The following is a 20,802-nucleotide window of genomic DNA, read 5'->3' as shown; positions in this document are numbered from 1 at the left end:
CAGGAAGGACTGGACTTGGTGAATAGACAAATACAATGAATAAGAATTTCAAGCTCTGGTGAGTGAAATGGGTGTATATTGATGGCTTCAAAGCAAAGACAAGAGTTTTAATCACTCTAAGTGCAAAATGCTTTCTGAAATCTGGATAGCAAGGTCTATTAAACAGCGAGAAATGTGTGGCTAGAATTCAGGGAAGTGAGATATAAATAAAACGAAAAAATACGATTACTTTTTTGGTGATTTTTTGAAACGAGTCTCATTACCCTAGACTTATACCTGTTATTAAAGTAAACTTCTAATTGAGTGGTACCCATGTAAACTACGGGATGGCATTGTAATGTTAGGCCTAACTCTTAGTCAATTTAGATTATTATTTATCCACCTCAAAAACACATAACTAAAATTTATTGGAAAGCATATGACTTACATTTCATATACACATAGGGATTAAAACATTAAAAATATATACATATACATAATACACATATATACAAATTCACATTTCATTTGAAGTCGAGCCAAAATTTTAAAAGATATGAGACAAAAAAAATTGGGAGTTTACTAATAATGAAGGCCAGTAGTACGAATGATTATTAATAACTATACTAGTATAATTTTGATTTTATAAAGTCTTTCAAGTAAATGTTTTTATCTCTACAACTTGTCCATGAGGTAGGCTAGAGCTGGTAGTAACAATAGTAAGTATTAGAATAACATACATAAACTTAATATAATTTAGTTTCTTGTCTTCATGTCCTCCCCAAATTTCCAGAATAAACTAGAGATCTTAGATGTTCCTATTTCGGAATTTATATTTAAAATTGGAACTTTCCTGGCATCAATAAACTAGGTTAGAACACTACTGAATTTTTTAAAATTCTCTGAAACATGGAAAATATAGACCAAAGAAATTTAATACTGTTCCACTATGAAAAGCATCCAATCTGGTCTAGACATATAAATTGGGTACCATAAATGTTTGCTAATTATTACACAAAGTTAAAATCCTAAGGAAAAGTCCAATCCAATTATTATGTTCTTGTAAGTCTGACCATGTGTGAACCTAGTAAAACTTTCAAATTGTTGGTATTAATTTTGCCTTTATAAACTGTTTTAAATCAAATTCTATTCCAAAAGGACAAATAGCCATCAAAGGTTCTTACTTGTGAAATAAGCCCCTGAATTTCAGTTTTTAGAAAACAAAGCATTATCTAGATATAGAATTTAAAATATTATTCTCATGTATCTAAAGGCTGAGCCTACAAGCTGAAAAGTCCTATGTTATTAGTGCTTTATAAAGACTGAAGCCTCAACATACCTCACAATCAGCCTTTTGCTTCTGTGTATTTTAGTATTTTCAAGAGTTGAAATGCATTTAAAAAATAAACAGGAAACAGGAATACTTACTTGAACCTGGCAGGTGAAAGAGGAGTAGGAGGAAACATTCCTGGTTCAAAAGAATCAAAGTAAGTCACTGTCCAAGAAAAGCTGCAACAGGAGAATCCAGCAGTTAGGGATATTATAAGTAGAGTCCAGAATCCTTAACAGGAAAAGAGAGGGGGAAAAGTACATTATTAACACCAAAACAATTTAAATTAAACCAGTATTCTCATGTTCAGATCATGTATATTTCTCATCTTCTAAATTATATGGATCTGATATTTTAAGAGATTTGAACTTATTGCAAGCTAACTTATGTAGAAATAAGTGTACATTACTAAAGCACAACTAGAAGTCATATCATTGAATATTTTAATTAAATGATAATACGTGGGAAAAAAGGGTAAATTCAACAAGAACATAACATCTTCAGTTTTATAAAATTCAACTACAGAAAACATGGTCAAAACATTTCACAAGACTCTTAAGATGTCTTGAGGCCAGACAAGGTGGCTCATGCCTGCAATCACAGTGTTTTGGGAGACTGAGGTGGGAGGATGGTTTGGGGCCAGGAGTTTGAGGTTGCAGTGTGCCTAGATTGCACCACTGCACTCCAGCCTGGGAGACAGAGTGAAACCCTGCTTCGAAAAAGGAAAAAAGTTCATCAGATTTTTCATTTAATTTCATAAATCATACCTTGCTATCTTTATTATTTAGTACTAAGTGATTCCTTTCATTCCACGCCATGCACTTTTGAAATTTGCCTCAATTTGGGGGTATCCCCTCTTTACAGTTTTCTTATGAACATTATAAACCTATTCTGATTCTTTAACCTTGCTCAGTATATGAACAAAAGTTGACTCCTGATTTACAAATGTGTGGGACCTTAGATTTTATTCGCACTGAGTTTGGAACTGTATTTTCTCACAGAAGTCAAGTCAAAAGAACAATATTATAATGGACTTAAGGAAAAACGGTTGAGAAGAATAGGAGGCATAAAGGGAAAAGAAAGGAGTAAGCTAATTTAAAGGTTTTTGGATACTATTCATAACCCATTAATAATAATAAAAGGATAATGACTTCTTCTTGTGGTTATAGGAAGACAGGAAATACTGATATTTAAGTGGTCAACTCCCTTTAGTAAGAAGTACAGCTTTATTTTGATGTCAAGTTTTCAAAAATTTTATAAATTAACTCACTTATTCACCCACTCAATCTATATTGAAGGGCTACTATGTGTTGGTTATTGTGCTAGGTAATGGGGATATAGGGATGAGCAAAATAAAAAAGATTGCTGTCTTCATGAAGTAATTCTAGTGGGATAGGAAGATAATAAAACATGTAAGTAAATTAACAAGATAACTATATATTGTGATAACTATTTTGAATAAATAAGACGTTACCACTTTAAGGAGGTAACATCAGAATTCAGATTGAAAATGTGAGCATATTTTTCTTGGAAGAATAATAGTTAATTCTAAAATTGACATGAAATAATAAGCAAAAATAGAGACTAGTCCAACCAAATATTGAAATAGTATAGGAACTGAATACCTAAAACGGTGTGTACTGATACACAAATAGACGACAGGGCCGGGCGTGGTGGCTCATGCCTGTAATCCCAGCACTTTGGGAGGCTGAAGCAAGAGGATTACTTGAGGCCAAGAGTTTGAGACCAATCTGGCCAACATGGTGAAACCACCTCTACTAAAAATACAAAAATTAGCTGGGCATGGTGGTGCATGACTGTAATCCCAGCTACTTGGGAGACTGAGGCAGGAGAATCACTTGAACCCAGAGGCAGAGGTTACAGTGAGCCAAGACAGCACCACTGCACTCCAGCCTGGGTGACAGAGTGAGACTCTTTCTCAAAAACAAACAAACAAACAACAGAATGAAGCAGAATACAAGATTCGGAAGAAGGCCCAAATAGATTAATAAAAAATGTTACTAATTCAATGGGGTGACCACTTACAAAAAGGAAAAGAAGTTAGATCCATACCAGACACCCTATACCAGACTAAATTCTAAAATGTACCAAATAATCTAAATATAAAGTTGTAGAAGCAATCACTGGAAAAACTGGAAAAGTCATTTATAGCCTTGGAGAGATAAAGACCTTTCTAACCATGATACAAAAATTCAAGACTCATATAAGACACAGAATTTCAACTATATACAGTCAGCCCTTCCTATCCACAAGTTCCGTATCTGGAATTCAACCAACCTTGGATGAAAAATATTTGGAAAAAAAAAAAGTAACAATACAACAATAAAAATAATGCCAATCAAAACCAATACAGTATAACAACTATTTACATAACATTTACATTATATTAGTTATTAGAGAGAGTAAATGGGAGGATGTGCATAGGTCATATACAAATACTATCCAATTTCATATAAAGGACTTGAGGATCCAGATTTTGGTATCCAGAGGGGGTCCTGGAACCAATTCCTCATGGATACTGAGGGACAACTGTATATAGGTAAACACACATATTACTATATATGCATAGCAAAATAAAATGTCAAATTGAATGACAAAAAATTTTTAAACAAAACATACCTTTGCAACTTACAGCATAAGGGAAAATTTCCTGTTAATACAGATAATTCCTAGAAGCCAATAAAAAAAAAGACCAGCAATCCAAAATCCAAATATAAAGTTAAATGCAATTGCAGAATAAAAACTACAAATGTTAAAACACGAACAGATGCTCAATTCAATACCATTAATAATCAGAGAAATTAGGTATCATTTTTTCATCAACTGACAAAAATCAAAAAGTTGGATAACATTCTCTGATGCTGAGGCTGTGAATAAACAGAAACTCTTCATGCATGGCTGTTTTGGAGAGTAAATTGTTTTAATTTCTATGGAGAGCAGTTTGGCAGTATCTGTTAAAATGATGCACATATATGTTCTTTACTCCAGTAATTTTATATGTCTTTAGGACAATATATCTCTGTATATTATAATATACAATTATATATATATATACCTTTGTACATTATACAAACCTGTATAAAATGATGTATATACAAGATTGTTCTCTGTAGCTTTGTTCATAATAACATAGATTGGAAACAACCTAAATAATCAGTAATGAAGGTAAAGGATTGGTTAATTAAGTACATCCATACAATAGAATACTATGCAGCTATAAAAATGAATGAGGAAGCTCTTTAGGTACTGATATGGAAAGATCCTGAAAATATACTGGTGAGCTGAAAAACTGAAAGTTCAGAACAGCTCTATGCATTTGTATAAATAAGGGGAAAATATGTATTATACACATACATACATACATATGTTGTATATATGAAGAAATATATATTGTACTTAGATATTTTAAAAAATTTCTGGAAGGATGTAAGAATTTAACACTGGTTCTCTGAGGAGGGAGGAAAGAGTGGGTGGGAGAAAAGAGTAAGCCTTTTCAGTCTATACTCTTTTACACTTTTTGAATTTTGACCCATATGACTATTCTACCTATTCAAAATAGAACTAAGTAAACTTGTAAAAAAAAAAAAAATTCAGTCAGGTAGTACTTTTTGAACAGAGGAGCAGCAAGGAGGTCGTATCAGAATCTTTGTGGACTCATTTTTAAACTGCGTCTTTAAAACAGGTTTCTGAGAGTGTGTTCCATGCCTCAAGAATACAGGAAGAGTTGAGAACACTAGCAGATGACTTACGAATTATCAAATTTCCTGACTATACAAATTATCCACCAGTCTTATTTTAGCAAGAAGCAGGTAAAAAGTACATGCAATGGACTGTTTGTAAATCTTGTGAAGCTCAGTAACAGACTGAAAAAACTGTTAAAGTACAGACTCAGAAGAATTATTAATAGAAAGTGTGGTAAATTATTTCTCCTGATAGTTCCCTCCTCCCATCTCCCACCTGTTAAAGAGCTATTGGGCTCTGTGTTCATTTCTCCAGAAGAGGGATGTGGCAAAGCAGAAAGAAGAAATAGCCTGTTTTTCTACTTTTACATTGCACAATATTTACGGAAACCAGTGTACAGATATAATCAGGGATAGGAGTGTGGATAAACACAACATGTCTTGAATGCACAGCAAAGACAATGAGTTGATTGGAGTACAGATAAAATGTTTGTGTGGAACAGGGAGAGAGTGAGGGGCTTATCGACAAGTGAGAAAGATTTCCTTAGTTTAAATAAAGTATGTTGTATGCATGTTTGCACTTATGTGTGTAAATGGGGAAAGGGAGAAGTGCTACTGGGGCTTCCTGACAAAAGCATCTAGAAAAGCCCATGCAAAACCACACAGGGAGTATAGCTGTGTACAGTATCTTGGTAGGTAAGTACAGAGCCAAGCCTGCAGATGCCTCTGCCCTAAGCCTGGCATAGAAACACCACATGGTCATGTGGCTGGAAGTTGCCACATCTGAAACACCATCCTGACCACAATAAAAGATACTTCAATACTCACTATAGCATATGTCTTGAGGATTAGTCTGCACCTTCACCCCAATATCCTGGCACTGTATCCACCTCTAGCACCTCAACCCAACCTGGAATTGGGTGAACAGAACCTTAGAATAACCTTCCTACCAATCTATCAGGATAGAGGGTAAAAAAAAAATTATAAGATTTAGTCTACAACTACAACTTAGGGGTTGCTATACTGCCAAATAGCTGTTATTTGCTATTATTTAGATGACTATGTCTAAAGAGGGGAGAAAATAATTGACAAGTTTACTCAAAGTTTAATATACTTCTCCAGAACAAAGATGATAGTTAAGAAAAATAAAGTGTTTGGGGACTGCTATAGAACGATGAAACTTCTAGATAAGTGAGGAAAGACACAAAGTAACATAAAAATAATCAAATGTGAGGCTTTCTAAAGCCTGTTGAACTTTTTCACTTGAGTGCTTTAATAGGGTACCTGTCAAATTTAATACAAGAATATTCTTGAGTTTTTCCAAAATTACTATTCCACAATCTAAGTACTTACTTCGCATTGAGCATTTTTATTATTTTATGTTCATTTTAAACTAATCAGAAGCTGCATCATGGGTAAGTCAGGTCACAATGATAGGGGTAAAAAAAGTACATTGCAATATTTTGGTCTAGAAGTGTTTATGATTCGGGAAATTACCTAATTCATTTGCAAATAAGCAGAAAAGCCACAGAAAATGGTAACTCCCCAACAACTAAATTTTTTACAAGTCAGTACCTGCAGAATCCTCATGCTAAAATTTTGATGTTTTATAAGCCCTTTAGAAAGAATTAACAACTTTAAAAAGAATATAAAAATGAAAGCATATTAAATGAAATTCTTCCTTCCTCAGTTTGCCAATTTCATTCCTAAAAGTGATCAGCTAAGAGTCTGGTGTGCATCTTTCCAAAAATTATATACATATCTAGGTAATACAGGTACATATATAAAGCTAGTTATATATAAAACGTATATATATCTTCTCAGCTTATTTTCCACAAGTGAGATTCTCACCAGAGAAATGGTTCTGCATTTTGCTTTTTTCACATATTCTGGAGACCTTTCCTATCAATACCCACAGCCACAGTTCTGTTGTGTGTGTGTTTTTTTTTAATTCTAGCTTTTCTCTATTACAAACAATGCTCCAAGGAACATTTTTGTACTTAAGGGTACAGTTGTACAAGGACATAGATGTTACAAATTTCCAGAATAACTGCTACCAAAGGTTGCAGGCTTTTAAATAAATACACACATCCTTCGTTCTTCTCTACAGCTCAATATTCATCAGTTGATGAAATGATGTGAGTGCATATATGTGTGTATACACACACACACACACACACACACACAAAGTCTGGCTCTGCCACCCAGGCAACCTCCACCTCCCGGGTTCAAGCAATTCTCTGGCACAGCCTCCCGAGTAGCTGGGATTACAGGCACCCGCCACCACACCCAGCTAATTCTCGTATTTTTAGTAGACACAGGGTTTCACCATCTTGACCAGGCTGGTCTTGAACTCCTGACTTCATGTTCTACCCGCCTCAGCCTCCCAAAGTTCCGGGACTACAGGCGTGAGCAACTGTGCCCAGCCAAAGTGATGTATATTAATTTTTTTTTTTTTTGAGAAGGAATCTTGCTGTGTTGCCAGGCTGAGTGCAGTGGCGCGATCTCGGCTCACTGCAACCTCCGCCTCCCAGGTTCAAGCAGTTCTCCTGCCTCAGCCTCCAGAGGAGCTGGACTACAGGTGTGCACCACCACATTCAGCTAATTTCTGTACTTTTAGTAGAGACGAGGTTTCATCATGTTGGCCAGGGTGGTCTTGATCTCTTGACCTCATGATCCGCCTGCCTGGGGCTCTCAAAGTTCTGGGATTTCAGTCAGAAGCCACCACGTCTGGCCAATGAAATGATGTATACTAATCTTTTCCATCAATTGAAACCTCTTAAGACTGTTTTCATCCAAAGCAAAAACAGGGATGGGTAGGAATTTCCTATCCCAATCCCTTTGCTGGAATTTTATAGACACCTATCTAAGGGTATATTTGTTTTGGCTTATTTTTCAAAATAAGCCATTCTGGTGTCAGGGAGCAGTTACTCTTCTAAAAATATGCTAGCAACTTTATTTCTATAAAACCTTCCAGCAAAAGAGGCTGTTATATGCTCTAAATATTTTCATTTTGTTTAACAGTTTTAGCTTACGGGGATGAGGCAACTTTCAAGAAGTTTTATGAAGTCAGACAGAGGCACCAATTTACACATATATAATCAGAATACACCACAAAAAAACAAAACTCTCATGGTTCCTATACTAGGGAAAGGTTTCCTATTAAATAAGTGTTAGGCAATCAATTGCACATACTTCATAAAACTTCATAAGTAAACAATGGGATTAAATGTGACTGTATACTAGTAATTTCCAAGTCCTGGGTAAGAGTTTCTGACATTTGAAATGTTTAAATAAACTGGTATACTTATATTATGAAATACAATGCAGTCATGAAAAAATGAGGTAGATCTATGTATACTGATACAGAATATACCCCAAAAGGCACTTTAACAAGGCTGCAAAATATACATGATTCCAATTATATTTTTTCTATAACAGTGAAAAAAACATGTATTTTAAATGACTATACATATGTAAACAAAGAGAAAAGATGTAAAAAGACACACAGGTAGATCGGTGAAAGCCTTTGCTTTAATTGTTGGAATCTTTCCTGGTGAGATTAAATTACTTACGTAACTAATGCATTTTATGATACTAACAATGAAAATACAATACAATCATACACTGTTTGATGACAGGGATATGTTCTGAGAAATGCATCATTAGGTGATTTCGTTGTTGTTTGTACATCACAAGGGCGTACTTACAAAAACCTAGGTATATAGCCTACTACACACCTATAAGCTATACAGTTATATCCTATTATTCCAATGCTACAAACCTGTGCGGCATGTTACTATACCAAATACTGCAGGCGACTGTAATACAACAATAAGTACTTGTGTATCTGAACATACTTAAATATAGAAAAGGTACAGTAAAAATACAGTGTAAAAGATAAAATATGGTACACGTGTATAGGGTACTTACAATGAATGGAGCTTACAGGACAAAGAGTTGCTCTGGGTCAATCAGTGAGCGAGTGACTGATGAGTGAAGGTGAAGGCCAAGGACACTACTGTCCTCTACAATAGACTATATTATAAACACTGTACACTTAGATTACGCTAAATTAAAAAATTTTTCTCTTCATTAATAAATTAACCTTAGCTTACTGTAACTTTCTTACTTTATAAACTTTAAAATTTAACTTTACCCTTTTCTACTAACAGTTTAAAACAAAAGGACACTGTACAGCTGTGCAAAAATGTTTTTTCTTTATACCATTACTCTATAAGCTTCTATTTCTAATTTTTTAGTTTTTAAACTTCTTTGTTGAAATCTAAGACACACACACATTAGCCTAGGCCTACATAGGGTCAAGGTAATATCACTGTTTTTCACTGTCACATCTTTTTCCACTGAAAGGTCTTCAAGGGCAACAACATGCATGAAACTGTCATCTCCTATGACAACAATGCCTTCTTCTGGGATACCTCCTGAAGGACCTGCCTGAGGCTGTTTTACAGTCAACTTTTTTTAAGCAGAAGTAATATAATCTAAAACAATAAGAAGCATAGTAAATACATAAACCAGTAACATAATTGTTTATCAAGAATTATGTTATGTACTGCACGTAATTGTGCTGTATTTTTTTTTATGACTGGAAGGTTATATAAAACTAGATTGGTAATAGGTTGGTTTATGCTAGCATCAACACCAACATGTGAGCAATATATTGTACTACCAAGTTAGGACAGTTGCAATGCCACTAAATAGGAATTTTTCAGCTCCACTGTAATCTTATGGGACCACCATCATACAGGCATATATGCAGACCACTATTGACCAAAATGGTATGTGGTGTATGGCTGTACTTAGGTAACTTTAAAAGTTGTAAAAACTATTACCAGCTGGCTACTAATAAAACTTAGATGTATCATATGCATGAAACTAACCATCAATTTTTAAATGTTTATGTAAGCAAATGTTCTCAACTTTATTAGATTCTATAGTTTTCTAACTTGAGAGGATGACCATTATTTTAAATAATTTGGTATCCTCTCTAAATCACATTCTATAGATAGCTCAAGTCTTTAAATCCCTAGAGCAAAGTGTCTCTCTACACGTCAAAGCCAAGTGCAGGAGCAGAGGAAGGTGCTCTCTCCTCTCCTGCCAATGCAACATGAGCATAGTGGGTACACAGAGTGCATGGTAGCTATAGCAGTTACACTGGTTAAGGCCTTCACCCAATCGCCCGACCACCTGCAACCCAGCCTGTAGCACTTCTACATCTTTCTGTTGAAACAGATGAGGAAGGTGATCCTCTGACAGATTAAGTGACTGAAATTTCAAAAATAAATAACACCTGTAGTTCCCAACACTGGTAAATCATTAGATTCACATGGGAAAGTTAAAAAAAAAAAAAACCCAACACTTTTATTACAGATCATTTCAAACACAGAAAAAAGTTGAGAGAAGTATATAAAACTCATATAGCCATCATCCAGCTTTAAACAATTAATTCATGGGCAATCCTGTTAAATTTATATTCTCCTCTGAAGCTTGTAATCTTCAGTATAACAGGGAAAACAGTCATCAATATTTTTATTTATCATATAAGTCCAAAGAGGCTTTTTTATTTCCTTTATTTTCATGACACTTGAAGAATAATTTAGAGAGCAAAAAGACAGTGGGAAAAAAACTTTGTTAAAAATTTTCATAAGAAATAAATACAGCAAATCCGAATTTCAATTCCCAGTTTCCCTAAAGTCATGTACACCAAAAATGGGCACGACCTGAGTGCAAATAATTGCTTACTAACTTCATGTATGAATCTACAACATATCCATCTTGTAAATACCACTTCCAGATTTCAGATACATCTCAAATTGGTTACAGCTTGTCATTATTCCTGCTTTTTTTTTTTGCACTTGCGTCATTAAAACACAATGTTTGAAGGAATTTTTAAGCCTTTCATGGCTTATTTTGATGAAAAGAGGACAACAATCTTCTTTGCTCCATAATTTGTAACATTTTCATTTTTAGATTACAAACAATTCAAATGGTCAACCCAATAATTCTTTTTTGCATTTTTTTTCCCAAATCACCTTTGTATACACATCTGCCCTTAGCATCTGTCCACTTACAAACAGTATCAAATAAATTAGGATGCAGACCTCATAAAAGATGAAAAAATTACTTAAAGTCTTAGGAAAGTCTTACTGGAATCCTAATTCCATCATAATTATTTTATTCTTTTGACCATAGTTGAGAATTGATGAGTAATACTAAAATAATGAAATAGGAAAATGTTTTGAGAAAGAACAATATGTGACCACTAAAATCCTAAAACGTATTTCAAAATTAAAAAATGTCCAATAGACCAATGTGGTAATTTCAAGATCAAATAAACTTTATGAGAAATATAGCTCAGTTTTCTTTATTCTTTTGAAGATCCCTAAGAAAGAATAAGTCATGAAATTTCAATCCTTACAAACAGAACTGCTCGAAATAATTCAGAAATGAAAAATGGTCCAATGAGCCCTGATTGTACAGTGTACACTGACACACACAGCCAATTAAGTTACTTCGATTCAGTAGATAATTATAGGGTCTGAGATTCTTTAAAAGCAAAAAAAGAAAATCTCCAGGGTCTTCGTTTTTTTGTTTTTTTTTTTTATGTCAGGTTTGGGAACTACTAGGCCAGTGGTGTTCAAAGTATATATAGCCCCCTAACTAGCAGCATGCAGAGCATCAACTCAAAACTTGTCAAAAATGAAAATTCTTGGGCTCCATCTCACACTACTGAGTCAGATATTCTGCACCATGTGAAGAGCAGCAAAATTTATCTTTCAGGTGATTCTGATACCAGCTAACTTTTGACTTCATTAGCCTAAGAAACGTCCCTCCCAACCACCAAAGTTGGACTACAGAGTACCACACAATGTCAACCCAATTTATTGAGATTTAGGGGTCCTAATGTCTGGTTCTTATTACTGCTTTTATGTGTTAAGAAGAGTCCTGTAATAATTTCATGACTAATAATTTAGCTGCACATGGCTAATTCTTGCTGATAACCCATTCTTTTTCTGCCTTGCTATACTACCTAGACTATCTATGGTATAAAAATTGTAATACATACTTTCTTGAGTTTTGGTTTAGAAGAAAATAACATTGATGGATACAGTGTAGTTGAGAATACTAGAGGAAATAACACACAAATTAATGGTTTTTGGCATATTGTAAAAGTGCAATAAATGGTGTTATTGTTAATTACTGAAAATATTATTCTCTAAACTTAAATTTGTGCTTTCCCTTAAAGTTTTTCTTATTGCAAGTTACACTTATACATTGTAGAAAATAAAAATAATAAATACAACCAATCAATTCGGAAACCCAGATAAACTAACATTTTGATTATATCCTTCCAGTCCTTTTTGGCTTTCTCTCTTTTTTTTTTTTTTTGGCCTTAGTCATCATTTCTTGAATAATACAAATAGATAATACAATTTTACAAAAATTGTGCTATAGAATAGGATATTTGTGACTTTTTAGATGAAATATTAGAGCTACCCCACCCAGCCACAGATAGCACTGTAACACTTCCTTAATAGAGTATAGGTTCAAATTATAAAGTCCACACACTGGCTAAAAAGTTCAAGTTCAGAGTTTCAATCAATTTTCATTGTAAGGATGAAACTGAGTTTTACTCAACTTGTGTCTTTTTAAGAGAATGGGCCACCTCCAACACATCCTTTCTCTTGGACATTTTTTAACACTTCTAATGTTCTGTATCACGAAATCATGATGGCCAAAACAAAATCTACAGGTGCTTTTAAAAAAGCAAGTCTCCAAGTGATTGTTACCCATACTAAAATGAGAATTGCTGCTATAATCTGTTCTTACTGACTGCCATGCCAATCTTGGACTAGGATTAAATTGCAATTAAATTCTGCAGTGTACAAAATTTTTGTCAGTCTGTCTAGAAAAAGAAAGAGAACTCTTTCATGGTAGAGCAGTTACTGTGCTCACATTGCTTTTTCTAAAAACCAATCTACTTTCAAACAAAGAATGAGGCAATTTGCAGTAAATTTTAAATATGAGACATGGAAATATTAAGATAACAGCATGTGTGGGCAATAATAAGTATGCCAAGAAATAAAGAGTAATATACAAAACAATCAAACATTATTACATTTGGCTACGAGGTTCCTAATAAACAGGGCAAAATAAATAGTGAAATATAATAAAATCGTTATCATCTGATAAAAGGCTGCATGGTACTTTTCCCAAACGTAATGGATGACTTCAACAACATTTTCTTATTAAATATTTCAAATTGTTTCTTCACGTGAAAACTGTCTTATTAATTGTAAAAAGGATGTAACTTCATAGGCATCTCCTCAGGGGTAAACTAATGAGGCAATTTTTCTTGATATCTAAGTTAATCAACTCAGCGTTGATTTAGATGGAAGTCAAGTTTGAGAGAACCATCCTACCTTTTCAGCTATCAATTATCTCAAGAGGAGTTTTAACCAGAGGACAGGAGTCAATTCAAAACATTCTGTAAATAGGCTAACTTGTATTTTTCTTGAAAACAGTAGAGAATTGCAGCTTAGAAAAAAAGGCAGGTGTTGCCACAATCACCTCAATCTTTTGTTTTGTTTTGAGTTGGAGTCTTGCTCTGTTGCTGAGGATGGAATGCAGTGGCACAATCTTGGCTCACTGCAACCTCCACCTCCCCGGTTCAAGTGATTCTCCTGCCTCAGCCTCCCGAGTAGGTGGGATTACAGGCCTGTGCCACCATGCCCAGCTAATTTTGTTTTTGTATTTTTAGTAAAGGCGGGGTTTCACCATGTTGTTCAGGCCGGTCTCCAACTCCTGACCTCAAGTGATTCATCCGCCTCGGCCTCCCAAAGTGTTGGGATTACAGGTGTGAGCCACCGCGCGCGGCCGATCACCTCAATCTTATTAAGAGCTTAATCATCTTGGCCCTGTTTCACTGGAACAGATTTTTAAGAATCCTCTTCTGGTAGAGACGACTATTCTCTATCCATATGTTATAATACATACATCTGCTATAACTATTCTTTAAAATTAACCCCCAGGAAACTGATTGAATTAGCCCATTAAATGATATTAACTATTTTTATTCTCCATCTGACCACTGGAGCTCATCTGACCATTGGTATAAAATAATGAGCTTTGTTTTGGCATAGCTGTTGGGTTTTTTTCACCATAAAGATACAACACTTTCTGCTCATTCCTGACTCTTGACAATAAATTCATGCCATTAGCAAAATCTTAATGATTTTCCTATTTGCTGTAAAAATATTAAGTATCTATCATGCATACCTAAAAGCAACATGGGATTATTTAACCCTAAGTGGAAAAGGAAGCAGGACCATCTCAAAAGACCTATCACATTCCTTTTGATATTGAGCAAGCCATTCCTTCAGATAACAACTGCCAGTCATTCTACTCCTAAATGAGAAATCAGGACAACTTTTAAACAGCAAAAGGTTTAGAATTCATGCCTAGTTCACAAGATTCTGTTTCCACTGCATCAAGAGGTGACAGATCAATAAAAGCTCTGAGAAGCCTAATAATCTTGGCTTATTTCTAGAGATAAAACAATGTAAAAACATACACTGATAAAATGAGTAACTAAAAAGTATGTTTTCTCATGCAAGAAGTTGACAACAGACAAAAGTTTCCATGCAATATCTAAGAAACCAACTTCTTTGCAATTTGAAGATAAAGGGTTCATGTTTCCCCTTCTGCCGAAATAAGGTACACTATACTTAGTGTCACCATAATGGTGATTAGCCATAAAGTGGTAGATTAGAGAGTTTAGGAAAGAATGGGAGAGGGGAGGACATGTGTCATAGTATCTCAACCACCTATCTACAGTGATCAAATCAAATGATTTAATTTAAAGCGATCACATCAAATGACTTGATTCATGTGATCGAATGTAGAGTGATTAAGTTTGATCTCCCCTCCCCAATTTAGAGTGATCAAGCAAATAGGAGTAAAATATACTGGACAGGTAAAGTTTTCAACTCTTCAGAATCATTTTGGTGGAGAGAAATATAGAATAACCTTTTTCACTGGAAACCTGTGAACTATAGCATTCTACAGACACTGCAGAAACTGAGGTCTGACTCTCCTAGTCATTTACCTGTGCAAGGATGGTCAATGCTTTAAAAACAAAAAAAAAGCTGCACATAAAGATATTTGAACTTAAATTCCTCCTGAAGCCTACATAAGACATTATTTACCTTTGCTAAGATAGTGAGGAAGTTCTTTTGTTTTTAAATTCCTGAGAAGAGCTGTGGGAAGCCTCTTCCAGAAGGTAATTAGAAAATGTTAAATATTTCTCTGGACCTGAGTCACATGCAGTTGTGTTTAAAATGTATTACTAGTGTGTGTGGTACATACATATACCAGTACCCATTAAAAAAATTATTATTGTTTCAGACAGGGTCTCACTCTGTCGCCCAGGCTGGAGTGCAGTGTAACAATCACGGTTCACTGCAGCCTTGAACTTCCCAGCTTAAGTGATCCTCCCACATCAGCCTCCCAAGTAGCCGGGACTACAAGCATGAGTGAAACCATGCCTGGCTAATTTTGTTTATTTTTTGTAGAGACAGGGTCTCACTATGTTGCCCAGACTGGTCTGGAACTCCTGGGCTCAAGTGATTCTACTGCCTCAGCTTCCCAAAGTGTTGGGATTACAGATGTGAGCCACTGCACCTGGCCCCATTAAAAAATTATAGCAAACATACCATATAGGCATACACATACTCCACACATATAAAGGAAATCTAATAACATTTATCACCAACATATGCAAATTAAAAACAAGACTGAATGACTGCACATAGAAATACGTTAAGTATTTTATCCCAAAGTTAGTTCAAACATGATTTGGAAACACAAACGTGAGCTCAAAACCAAAGCAAGCGGCAATTAAGTCCATACCTAATAGTCCAGTGTCTACATCATCTTCATTTTTCAAATTCTCAGCATGCAACTCTGCAAATACAAAGAGGGACTTAGGTAGGAAAGTAATACTATAATTTGAAAAGTAACTCAAGGGCTGTGAAGGCATTGTGGAGCTGTGGAAAGTGCTCTGGAGTCACAAAGAACTGGGTTCAAATTCTGATTCAATTTACCAGCTATGTGACCTTCAGCAAGCAAATTAATGTGTTGACCACTAAGGGAGCCAACAGCTATATACCGTACATAGGATGAGAGTACTGTTTATTCCCTAACGTAGTGGTAAACACTAAAGGGCATACTCGGTGGAGTTCAGTTCCTTTCTCTATTCTTCAAAATAAGCACAGTTCAATGTCTTCTGCAATGGAATTCCACTTATCATGGTTTTGTGACTTTATGATACAATGGCAATGTCTCCGAGCAAAAGAGAAATAAACCACCTAGGAGACAAAACTATCAGAATTGCAAAAAAGGGCAAAAAAGTGGGGAGGGGAATGATAAATGAAACATTGGCAGCCAATCATTTAAGACTGATAATTTACATTCCATGCACATTCAAAAAAGGGTAAAAAAGGGGGGAGGGGAATGATAAAGAAATGAAACATTGGCAGCCAATCATTTAAGACTGACAGCTTGCATTTTATGCACATTCAGTTTACCATTTTATGAAGAGGTAAAACCCACATCAACTGGCCAAAGTGTCTTCTGTATGAAAATCAAGCATTGTAAGGTTTTAGATGCCATGCCATCTGCAGCCCACTAAACGCTGGGAAGCAATGAGGACAAATAAAAACTGGAGTTAAATAGATTTAATTATATTTAATGAAGTACAAAAATAACACTTCAGTGACAATGTTTTGAGTGCTTTTCATACAACAAAGTTTTTGTTTTTTCTTTTTTTCAGTAACTTGGCAAAGGTCACAAACTAGTGAGAATGGAAATTTAAACTTAACTCTGCTTCTTTCCACTATAATATACACTAGCCAACTAAATTATACAACCGTATGCCTTGCAATAAACTTCAACCGGCCAATATTTCAACTTCAGACAGAAAAACAAAATTATTAGAGGACGAGTGGACTATACTTTCTGCAACAGAACTCCGTGCACTACACCTGGATACAAACTTAAAAACTGAGAGGCTAATTATTTTACCTATAAAATAAGAAATTTGGACTATGCGATGAAAATCTTTGTCCCTCAGGATTCTGTGTAGAGGAATTGGTGGACAGCACATCTTTATTTGTGGATGAAGGCCATTGAACATAGCCTATTTTAATTATATGCACTTTTCACTGTCTCCTTTTAATGGTGGGTGTTTCGCATTTTGTTTAATCTTGACAATATTTCATCCCCCGTGTTCAAGGACTTGAAGATATTTCTTCAAGAGTACCCATTTAATCAAACGATCCTTTTTAAAAATACGTCTCCTGATCATGGATCAGGACGCTCCACTTAGAAAAGGCAAAGGGCGGGAGAGCAAAGTAAGATGCAAATGAGGACTCTGGGTGAAAGCAGCTGCCAGCCTGCGGGCTTAGCGCGAGGGAAAGGGAGATGGGTGGAGGCGAGAGCCACACCCTGGCTCAACTTTACTCTGGACAGACTTTCAAGGCCTCGGCTTCAATACCTTTAACGATCAAGTAGGCGATGGCGAGGATGAAGGCGAGAAGGATGGCGAAGAGCAGCGAGCAGAGAATAGAGAGGACCTGGACCGGCCACCGCCGAGGCTGGGCTCTGCTGCCCGCGGCCGCGGGAAAGATACCATTGCGCTTATCGGGCAGAACGGGCGACCCGTCCCCGTCCGGCGGGAGCACCGAGCGCTTTCTGGGCTCTGACCACGCCCCAGCCGAGAACTCCGCCCGCAGGTCGCGGGCCACTTGGTCGCATCCCTCCTCCTCGTCGACTTCGCCTTCACCCCAGCTGTCCCCCTGAGTAAAGGAGGAATACGATGGCCGAGCCACAGGGCCCGGGGTGCCGGGACCGCGGCGCCGCAGAGCCGACCGCCACCCGCTCTCAGCAAACGACATGGCGCGAAACACAACGAAACCCGCGGAGAACGAGCCTCTCCCACCTGCCCCGCCCCGGGTCCGCAACAGCCAATCCGCGGCAGTGGCCGCTACCACCAGGCCTCAGAGCCCAGGGGTAAACCACGGAGAGCAAGGGTGGGCGGCGGGGTGCAAAGGAAGCCGTAGGGCCAAAGGAGAGGCGGAATGCGCTTCGACCAGAGTTCGACCCCAGGGCTGTAGCCGGAAAGGGGAGCAGGAAAGCGCGCAGGGAGAAGCGGGCGGAGGCCGAAGGCTGTCGAGTATCCACTCCCTGCGGGGCTTCGTCCAGGCCGGAGACCTCCGCCACCCCCGCGTCACCAACGGGAGCGCGCGCCCCGACAGCCCCAAAGCCGCATCTTTTCGACGCCGGGTCCTAGCGCCCGCTCGCGCCCTCGGAGACACATTCCCGAACCTATTTGTCTTCTCCCTTCTTCCCCACTACGCTCACACTCTTCTCCAGGTTCCCCCATTAAGGGCAGCTCTCTACCTGGCGCTCTCGCGGTTCCTTAACTGCTCACCCCCATCTCCCTTTAGTGTGGTTCTCCCCACCCGTACCACAACTTGCCTCACGCTACTCGACACGCCTCCTTCCCCCTCCGCCCAGGCGCGCGCTCTCCACCTAGCGCGTACGGAGATCGAACCCTCTCCTCCGAACCCCTCCTTTCGCCTTCCCCGCCCCCTCCCCTCCGCCTCGAGCACCGCGCGCGCGCATTCGGTCCCAGCCACCGCTAACACTAGAAGCTGCTTACCCCCGCCCCCTCCACCCTACTCCTGGCGGCCTCAGGTTTGTGGGGCGTACGTAACTCGGGCGGGGAGGGTGAAGGTGGCAGACCCCCACTGCCCCACCCCCTACGGGGTGAGGCGGTCTAAGCTCGGGAAGCTGGGACACTGTTGTCTTCCCTTCCCCTGGGGAAGTTGGTAGAGTTTTCCCGACGGAGGACTCGGCGCAGAAACTTCCTCCGTCCTCCTTCCCCCCCCCCATGCAGGCGACGCCGAGTGAGGCTGAGGCTGGGGGCGAATCGCCGCAGAGCTGCGTGTCGGCGGCGCATTCTGATTGGACAGCGGGGAAGCCCGTCAGCCTGTTGGCCCCGCTGATCCCGCCCCGTAGCGCAGGGCAGCCTTTAACCTTTAGCCCCAGTGGGCGCCAGCCACTCAGATCGCTTCTTGTTGGTATGTGTAGCGGCAGTGGCCGCCGGCGAAGCAGTCTGAGCCCGACGATGAGGCCGGGGACGGGAGCTGAGCGTGGAGGCCTCATGGTGAGTGAAATGGAGAGCCATCCTCCCTCGCAGGGTCCTGGGGACGGGGAGCGGAGATTGTCCGGCTCAAGCCTCTGCTCCGGCTCTTGGGTCTCTGCTGACGGCTTCCTGAGGAGACGGCCCTCGGTAAGGGATCAGTGGGGCAGGGGGAAGGCGGCACAATGAAAAACGGAGTGAGAAACAGGAAGCTTTCTCCGAAAGGAGAAGAAGATAAGAGTGGACGAAGGAAGAACTCGAGATGGTGGGATATGTTCTGAGGGAGAGAAGTGGAGGGTGGAAATGCACAAAGAGAAGGATGTGAGACCCTGGAAGTTCCCCGTGGGCTTGGCCTAGACAGATGCGTGGTGAAGGTGCTGGCTCTTGGGCGGGGTGAGCGTCTTGGAGCTTTAGGCCCGATTTTAGCTGGGAGGGGGAGGCAGGGGCTTGATACTGTAAGACTTTAACAGCGGCTGCCAAAATTTGTTTTCATTAGTCGTCGGGGTGGTCTGCAGGGGGAACTGTTGGGACAATTGGCAGGAGATAATTAGGTGGTTTTAATTTAAAACATGGAACAATGGACTCATCGGTAAAGAAAGTAGTTGTCTTTTTAAACTGCGTTAAAAAGGATGAATTAGTTGTTTGCATTTAGTGTCCGTGAGTGACAGAACCTCAGTCTTTGAAAATGTATCTTTGGCAGAAGGAATTTTACCTGTCTTAAAGGTAATGTTAGGAAATAAGTTTGTTAGGAGTGAATTGTGCCTGGGTAGCCATACTGTTTGTGTTTTATAAGACCGACTCTCACCTGAGTTAATTGGATAGAGCATTTTAAAGTTTAAAATCAGTAGTGTTATAAAATAACAATAGCTGGCTATCTTTTATATCTGCATGAAATAGGAGAGTTGTTTTCACCATAACAGTTTTAAAATTAGTATTCAATGTGTATCCTCCAAGCTTAGCAAGCCAATTAGTAGCTGGTTAAGTCAGTGCTTAAAAAATAGAGAGAGAAAACCTATGATCCAGCGGTCCAGGATTCATCTTAACTTTTCCCATTTTTTTACGGAATTTGCAAGCTCGTTTTAAATACTAGCAGAATGCGTTTTGTTTGAAACAAGGTATAGACTAATCCAATGATGTTATTACACATAAGCTTAATATTATGTCGCTTCAGATAACTGATCTGTTGAAATGAGATTTTTGAGAAGCATTTAGTATTATTTGCTCATTTAAAAATGTTCACTGTTTTTCAGATGGGGCACCCTGGCATGCATTATGCCCCAATGGGAATGCACCCTATGGGTCAGAGAGCGAATATGCCTCCTGTACCTCATGGAATGATGCCGCAGATGATGCCCCCTATGGGAGGGCCACCAATGGGACAAGTAAGACTGTTTTTGTTTTATTTTGCATTTATTTATTTGTTTTTGCCTCAGGTATTCTATCAAGATTTCAAAATCTAGGTCAGTAGTTATAGCTGTTTAATGATTAGTTTATGCCCGAATAATTTCAAATAAGCCAAATGTTAAATCATGTTTGTAACGGAAATTTGAATAATGGAAAAGTCT

The 20,802-nt window shown here is 38.2% G+C and overlaps 2 protein-coding genes across 13 annotated transcripts in view; one reads left to right on the top strand and one right to left on the bottom strand.

Annotated features, from left to right (window-relative positions):
• The window catches only part of ARL6IP6 (ADP ribosylation factor like GTPase 6 interacting protein 6), a 43,052-nt gene extending 24,400 nt beyond the window's left edge, over nt 1–18,652 (bottom strand). For 2 of the 4 annotated variants that reach the window (XM_055108590.2, XM_034954299.3), the window contains exons 1-3: nt 17,588–18,154; nt 15,943–15,996; nt 1,408–1,540 (exon numbers count right to left, since the gene is read on the bottom strand). In XM_055108590.2, the coding sequence (XP_054964565.1) occupies nt 1,408–1,540; nt 15,943–15,996; nt 17,588–17,987 (587 nt within the window). In that variant the 5' untranslated portion in view covers nt 17,988–18,154. Of the gene's footprint in view, nt 1–1,407; nt 1,541–15,942; nt 15,997–17,115; nt 17,316–17,587 lie in introns of those variants that run through there. The other 2 variants (XM_003832723.6, XM_024927878.4) reach the window with 2 other exon arrangements.
• A 9-nt stretch (nt 18,653–18,661) lies between these two features.
• The window catches only part of PRPF40A (pre-mRNA processing factor 40 homolog A), a 62,264-nt gene continuing 60,123 nt past the window's right edge, over nt 18,662–20,802 (top strand). For 4 of the 9 annotated variants that reach the window (XM_034954294.3, XM_034954293.3, XM_034954292.3 and 1 more), the window contains exons 1-3: nt 18,662–18,789; nt 18,992–19,261; nt 20,488–20,619. In XM_034954294.3, coding sequence (XP_034810185.3) covers nt 19,178–19,261; nt 20,488–20,619 — 216 coding nt within the window. In that variant the 5' untranslated portion in view covers nt 18,662–18,789; nt 18,992–19,177. Of the gene's footprint in view, nt 18,790–18,985; nt 19,388–20,487; nt 20,620–20,802 lie in introns of those variants that run through there. The other 5 variants (XM_034954290.3, XM_034954289.3, XM_034954288.3 and 2 more) reach the window with 2 other exon arrangements.

This window comes from Pan paniscus, chromosome 13 (genome assembly GCF_029289425.2).
Source record: "Pan paniscus chromosome 13, NHGRI_mPanPan1-v2.0_pri, whole genome shotgun sequence".
NCBI classification, from domain to species: domain Eukaryota; kingdom Metazoa; phylum Chordata; class Mammalia; order Primates; family Hominidae; genus Pan; species Pan paniscus.
The sequence above is the reverse complement of the archived record's forward strand: the minus strand, read 5'-3'. Positions and strand labels throughout refer to the sequence as shown.